Raw genomic sequence first — 7,707 nt, forward strand, 5'->3', positions numbered from 1 at the left:
AAGGGTGTAAAATTTAGACTGGTGCAACTGCCCACAGCAACCAATCACAGCTCAGCTTTCCTTTCAGCACTGCCTAAAGCTGAGCTGTGATTGGTTGCAGTGGGTAGTTTGCACCAGTCTAAATTTTACACCCTTTGATAAATCTCCCCCATTGAGTTTTGTCTCTCTATACTGGCCGGAATTCCTCTGTTTTGTCTGTTTTTTTCCCAACCAGCACAAGTAAGAAAATCTGCCTTCAGTAGACTGGACCTGGATTTCTGGTAAGTACAGCTTTGATTTACAGCATGATAAAAAAAAAATAATAATAATGAATGTAAATTGCAAACTTGCTTTTTTCTTATAACTACTGTTGATTTACATTTGAAAGTTATAACGACAGGTACACTTAAAAAAATAATAATGCACACATATTAAAAGAGACATTTAAATATTTTCCAACCTTTTATTATTGTACATTTTATGAAAATATTAAATTTTTACATTTTAAGATATTTTACAGATGTGCTCCAGCCAAGGCCTTTTCTACATAAAAAAAAAAAAAAAAAAATAGACAGGAGTAAAATAAACATGTTCTATGTGCATAAGTTACTGTACTTCTTATCTATATACAATGTCTTATTTAATTAGAAAAACTAAAAACATGTTGCAACTATACACGCTTGGTTATAAACCTTTACGTGTAGCATACATGCAAAAACATGTCATACGAAAGAAACAATGCTAATATAAAAAAAGGGTAAAAAGATTTATGTGATTTAGATACCTATAAAACATCTTTATATCCAAGTGCCCTGGCCAAGGCAGAGTGGTTTATTGGAACTCTCCTCTGATGCCCAGCACCAGAGGTCCATGTCCCCACGCACTTCACCCCCAATGCCCTGTCTAAGTTAGATACTATATCACAAGATGTTCCACACATGCATGATCTTTTTGACGCAGTCCACTAGTAATGGGGGAATATATACAGATGTTGCATGACTGTCCTTAATTCTGTTAACGTTTATGACAATAACTTGCTGATGACCAGAAAACAGAGAGCCAAAACCAAGGAGGTAGGACTGTTCACGTGGCCTCCACTTTTTTGTGTGGTCGCTGATGCAGTTGTGTTGGCTAAAGAGGATAAAACAGAAAGATTCGGATGAGCTAATGAATATTCACCAATACATATACAGTACATCATCTATAGTTTACTTCTATTGCTTGAGAGTGCCCCCAGGCACAGCTTTTTTTTGTGGTATTTTCTAACCTCCGGAAAAAAAACTTTTTTTTTTTTTTTACTGCTGCCGTTTTTGACTTTAGGTGTAGAAGGCATTTTTTGCCTTTGGCGTTTTTGAGACAAAGAGAAGAAATTCCATTGAACTCTATAAGAGAGAAATGCCACTGTTTGCAAAGACACAAAAAAAAAGAAGAAAAAAAAACACCAAGAAAGTAATCTGGAGACGGCACTTTTTTTTTGTGTTCTTGCAAAAATTTTAGCCAGTGTTAAACCACCCATGGGGTTATCCAAAAAGATTATACACACCTACTTTCTTGCATAAAAAGAACCCCTCCATCCCACCCCCCAACCTCAGTCTGTGTTTGGTATTACAATTCAGCTTAATTGATGTCAGTGGAATAAGGGTGCATTCAACCCGCTGCGGATTCCACCGCTCGCACCCGCGCGCATCCAGGGCTGTATTAACAGCTGCTGCTGCCCTAGGCACTAAACCTGAAGACGCCCCATCTTCACGCACCTTTTTACGATACCAGACCTGACCAATACCACCATACCCCCCACCCCCCTGGAAAAGACACCAGATTTACTGACAAATCTGAACGGGAGGAGGGAAACTAAAAAAAATAAAAACAAAAAAATTAGTTTTTTCTGTCCCCCTGCTCCCTGGTGCTGCCCCCCTGCAAGGTGCTGCCCTAGGCACCGGACCACGGGTGCCTAGTGGTAAATACGGCCCTGCGCGCATCTCTGCCCGTCCCATAGACTCCATTCTATGGTTGGATGGATTCCTATTACATGGAGCAACGCGCAGCAGACCGTCGCAATCGTGATTTTTCAACATGTTGAAAGATCATGATCAGCTGACATTGTGACATTGTGCATGTTGGCTAATCAAGGTCTTTTAACATGAGCTATTACACCGAACAATTATCGGCTAGAACAGCCAGCAATCGGCCATGTGCAACCAATAATCGTTTGGGGTAATAGGGCCCTTAGAGGCAAGTGGGGTGCATGGGGCTGTGCAAGTACACGGGTCCCTCAGGCTTCATGCAAATTTTGACCCTTTTCATACAGTATGGTCTGGTATAAAGCAATTTGTATGGAAATGAAAGTTTACAAACCTGTAGTAACATTAGGAGCAGAAGTAGAAGAAACAGTATTCAGGTTACTGGTGAACTGGTAGACGGAAACAGAGTCACTTACTAAAGCGCTGAAATAAAAATAAATGAGGAGTAAAATTATTTGTTTTGCACAGAAACGAGATTCTTTATTTAATAGATATAGGTAAATAGAAGAGCCCTGCAAGCACCAATAAGTTTGCTCATTTATTCAGACACATGGGACAATCAAAGGACTCTGATACCTTTATCAGCCCTGTAGAGGTCGATTGGAGCACCAGTGGGGAAAAAAAACTAATTGGCTAAACTAATTCTAGTTTAAACTTACTTGTCCCTAATTCACAATGGGAACGAGTAAGACATTGTGGAGGTTCTGACCTCCATTCCCCCGACAATCTCCATAATCGGGATCACATGCTGACCCGCGGCTGTATTCCACGGTGGCCACAGAGAACACAGAGTTTGTCACCCTTTTGTGACCCATGATGACCAAGTGCCATGCGTATTTTGGAAAACATGTTTGATTTCCTAGAAACTACCATTCTATTTGACTGGCCTCGCCCATTCTTATATATACTACCAATGTACTCAATATACTGCCACTATACCCTATATACTACCCCTGTGCTTTATTTACTGCCCCTGTATTCTATATACTTCCACTGTACTCTATATACTGCCACTATACAATACTCTATATACTACCACTGTGCTTTATTTACTGCCCCAGCATTCTATAGACTTTCCCTGTACTCTATATACTGGCACATGAGACAAGTGTTAAATAGGTGGTCCCGAGCCCATGAAATGCGTTAGGTTGGCACGTCTACTTACTCCCCATGCCCCCTCACTCTCTTTCCCTCCTTAACAATTGAGGCTTAATCAGAGCCGAGTCTGTCTCCTAATCTTGTACCTGTGTTGTAGTTATAAATAGAGACACACAAGGGTGGTGAGTGCTACTATTTGCATCCGCAGCGCAGGTAGAGAAGAGCTTGGGGCTGGAAGCTCAGCCCTAACTTTTAATCAATGAGGAATAAGGAGGGGAAAGGGAGCGCAGAGGTATGCCAGCCCACTGCTCTTCATGGACTTGAAACCGCCTATTTACCCCTTAGCTTGGCTTTGGAGAAAAAAAAAAACCTTTGACAAAACATTTTCCCGAGTTTTGGAACAATGGATAGCTGTATTGTAGGTACCATGTGTATCACTGCCATAAGGCCTATATAACTATCAAATACCGTGAGATCAGCTGTTAGGGTGGGTTCCCAAATTCAGGTTTTAGACACAGATCTTTATATTATATTCAGTTAACTTAAAGGGCTAATCCGGGAAAAATATCGGACACTGCAGGCTCTGTTATGAATAGAGCCCCGGGTCGGCATGTGACCTGCAGCTCTATTTATTCCTATGGAGCATCGGAAAGAGCCGAGTATGCCAGAAGAGCGGTGTACTCAGCTCTTTCCATTGCTACATATAGCCGCGAGTCGCGTTCCAAGAGCCGGCGGGGTCTGAAACAGAGATCTTCAGCGGGTTCAGGGGCCGGACCCCCCGCAATCTCCTACTTTTTCCCTATACTGTGGATAGGGGAAAAGTAAATTTTTCCCAGAATACCCCTTTAAGTAAAAAATTAACTCAAGACTTACCTGATGGTAACAGTGGTTCCAGTTAGATTGGCTGGTGAAGTCCATGAGGCAGTTAGTGTATTGGCGTTGTTTAATAGGTAAGAAGAAACTCCAAATCCAGAAGTACAATTAGAAGACATGTTTGCTACTGACCAACTTCCTATACTAGTGTTGTTTGACATAGCCTGGAACAGGACTGCAACAGTAGTATTTAATGTTGAAGACAAAGTCACTGTATAAAAAAAAAAAAGAGAATATCAAGTTATTATTCACCATCAATTTCTGTTTCTTCCTCGTTAACCATAAACAAATAACGACTCTCAATTTTTATCTGTTTTGACTCTTTAGTAATAGTGCGTGAATTGCTAATAAGAGAGCTTTAACAGCTGCATTGAAATGGCTAATTAGTCAGGCTCAGCAATCGCGGCTGATAGCAGCCGACAACCGATCATGCCGCGACCCCTCTCTGAACCCCCCTAGTGGCACTATGATTTACCAGGTACATCATTTGATTCTAAGGGGTTAAAAATCTTCTTAAAGAGTCTCTGTCAGAATATTAGGCATGTCAAAATTTATAGATTTCAGCGGGTCTAATTCCTGAGACCTGCTGTGATCAGGAGATATTGCTGGAGAGACAGCAGCAGCGTTACAGCAGCATGATGCACTCCCTTGCTGTATCATCTTAAAAGCCAATTTGGGCAACGTAAGTCTATGAGGCTACTTTGTCAGAATTAGTGGGCGGTCGGGAAGTAGATTGCTCTGCTGCTGCCCTCTCTTCTGAATATATATCTCCTGATCACAGTGGTTCTCAGCAATGAGACCCGCTGTGATGAATAACTTTTGATATGCCCCGTGACATGTTAAAAGTTATTTTTCATTACGGCTACACTTTGATATAGTGAACTCTGAGCCTCTGTACAATTACAAGATAAGGATAATGTCTAATTTTCAGATTAAAAAATCAATAGGATATGTACGAGCTACAGTCCGTTAATCATTAAGTTGATGTCAGATTTGAACTGTAGATTTAATCATTTCTGGTGTCGAAAATTGTAGGCAAAATAAAGTAAGCGTGACTTACCTGTGTATGAAGTTCCACCGGCAAGATTCTGACTATTTACAGCCAATGTATAGTTAGTATTAGTTACATTGGAAGACAGTTGGCAAACATTCTGAGCGTCTGCATAGAATGCAGTGGCAGCTACTCCTAGAAAGAGAAGGATGGCAGATCTGGTGAGTGCCATGGTGTCTTCTGTGTGGGTTTTCAGCAGGTGTGCCTCTCTCAGGTGCTGATGGTTTTTATAGCCAAAACTGTCCTGAGAATGCAAATGAAAGGGCAGGGCTAGGGATGGTGGCTGGTCCCTCCACTATGAAACTTCCTCATGTTTCTCATACTGAGAAAATCCATCTATGTAAATTTTAGCAACAGCAGATGACGTGACACAGTGATATTTGCTAAAAAAAAAAGGGATCCCAGGAACAGGCTGCAGGCAGTGCTGTGTACCTGCCTAGTCTGAGCTACATTTTTCTCTTTAATCTTAGTATTTGTAAAATTTTACAAATGTTCCTTGGGAGGGGTTCCTTTTCTACAGAATGATATGCATTATATAATAGTACTACTTTGGGTTATATGAAGTGCATTGAATAATATCTATAAATGTATGTGGGGAATAGAAAAAAATTTGTATATTTAAATATATATAGTGGTACCTTGGTTTAAGAGTCACTTGGATTGAGAGCGTTTTGCAAGAAGAGTTTTTCTTTTCAAAATTGTGACTTGGTTTAACAGCATTGCTTTGGTTTAAGAGCTCCGTGTACTGGCTGGGAGGGGGAGCAGGGGAGGGGCATGGTCTGCATAGCGGGGTCTACAGCCCTATACTCTGACCCAGGAAGTCTCCCTCTCCTTCCAAATCATAGCAGATCCACTTCAGGCTGGGGCTTACATCAGGGGACAGGACTGTGGGAGTAATCTCTTCATAGCTGTAACCCCTCTCTCCCCGGACAGAGAGTGCTGCATGTAGGTGCCCACATCTGCCCTGCTCATTCCTTCATGCTCCCTGCAGTCTCTGTCAGCCCTTGTGTTTCCCATCCTCTCCATTACTGTACAGTAACTTATAATATCACATATTCTGCTGTTTCTGAATGTTTGTTTCATCGGTTTACATGTTATTCAGAATAATCTTTATTTTTGGGATGTGGAACCAAATGTCTGCATATCAGTGATTTCTCATGGGAAAATTTGCTTTGGTTTAAGAGTAGATTTGGATTACATGCAAGGTCCCGGAACGAATTATGCTCGTAATCCAAGTATATATATATATATATATATATATATATATATATATATATATCAAAGGCAGGTAGACTGCACTCCAATGAAGTGAAATAGGTGAAGTTTATTCACCCGTGTACGTACAGCTGCATTGGAGTGCCGTCTACCTGCCTTTGATTTTCTATCCTGTGGAGTCGGGGGTCGACTACCAAGGACGTGCACCCACCGGCTGGAAGCCATTTGACTTGAAGTCAGCACAGTGCCGTTCAACCATTATCTTTGTATATATATATATATATATATATATATATATATATATATATACACATATATCCCCCCCCACACACACACACACACACACTATAAGGGTATGTTCACACTGAGTAAAACAGGTGGAATTAGTATATTTTGGGGTACTATGTAAGCCATTTTATATTTAGGGGCACATTGGGAGTCATATCTTTTTTTTAAGTGCACAGTGTAAGGCCCCCCTCGCACGTCCAGAAAAACTATCCGGATTTCCTATCAGGAAATCCGGACGGATTTCCGGACCCATAGACTTTAATTGGTCACAGACACCCTTCCGGATTTTTCCGGAAGGGTGTCTATTCCGGAAAATAGATCCGGAAAAAATAGGACATGTCATAGATGTCTTTGGGAGCGCCGAAATCACCGGATTACCTGCGCACCCCCACCACCCGCATAACTCACCTTCCTGCTTCCTTGTGCCGCACTGATGTCACGCTGGTCCCCGTCTGCTCCCCCGGCTCCTGTTTCCGCGCTGGTGTTCACCTGCTGCTGCCATCCCCGTCTGCTCCCCCGGCTCCTGCTTCCTGGTGCCGCGTCCGGACCCAGCGCCCCCGGACCCAGCGCCCCCCCCCCACCGTAACTCAGATGACAGGTCATGATGGGAGTTGTACTTCTGCAGCCTGTGGCCATCCAGGTTGCAGAAGTACAACTCCCATCATGACCTGTCAGCCTGGCATTATGGGAGTTGTAGTTCTGCAAGCTGTGACCATCCAGTTTGCTGAACTACATCTCCCATTTTTATCTTCTGATCAGGTAATCCTGAAGGTTTTTCCTGATGGTTTCCTGAAGGTAAAAACGGATTACTGTCAGGAAATCCTGATACTTTCCTGATGACATTTGAGGCCTCCTAAATAGGATTTCCTGACAGTAAAAACTGACACGGACGTGTGAATGGGGTCTAAGGAAGTGCTACAAAAGTGCCTAGGAAGAGGCATCAACGTGCTAAACTTTGGAGAGATGAATTGCGGAGGATAATAGATTGTCATGATAGTCAGGACCTAGTTGGAAACAAAGGGAGTAGAATGACTAATCAGAGAAGATGTCACCTGTGAGTTTCTTGATGCAATTGCTTATTCTGTCATGGGCGGCATCTATTAGTAATGTAGTCACACATGTGTAAAGTAATGATAAGTGGTAGCAGCATTTGTACCTGCCTAATGTACCTTTACCCTTGCT

At 42.0% G+C, this 7,707-nt stretch overlaps 1 protein-coding gene across 1 annotated transcript; it reads right to left on the bottom strand.

Annotated features, from left to right (window-relative positions):
• Positions 1 to 439: 439 nt before the first annotated feature.
• On the bottom strand, positions 440 to 5,208 carry LOC138769724 (uncharacterized). Its single transcript, XM_069948360.1, has 4 exons — positions 5,032 to 5,208; positions 3,972 to 4,182; positions 2,335 to 2,423; positions 440 to 1,110 (listed from the first exon to the last, which is right to left on the bottom strand). Exons 1-4 carry the CDS (start codon positions 5,192 to 5,194, stop codon positions 1,001 to 1,003), a joined length of 573 nt encoding a protein of 190 aa, XP_069804461.1. The 5' UTR covers positions 5,195 to 5,208; the 3' UTR covers positions 440 to 1,000.
• Positions 5,209 to 7,707: the final 2,499 nt, after the last annotated feature.

The sequence above is a fragment of the Dendropsophus ebraccatus genome, chromosome 12 (genome assembly GCF_027789765.1).
Source record: "Dendropsophus ebraccatus isolate aDenEbr1 chromosome 12, aDenEbr1.pat, whole genome shotgun sequence".
In the NCBI taxonomy this organism is placed as follows: domain Eukaryota; kingdom Metazoa; phylum Chordata; class Amphibia; order Anura; family Hylidae; genus Dendropsophus; species Dendropsophus ebraccatus.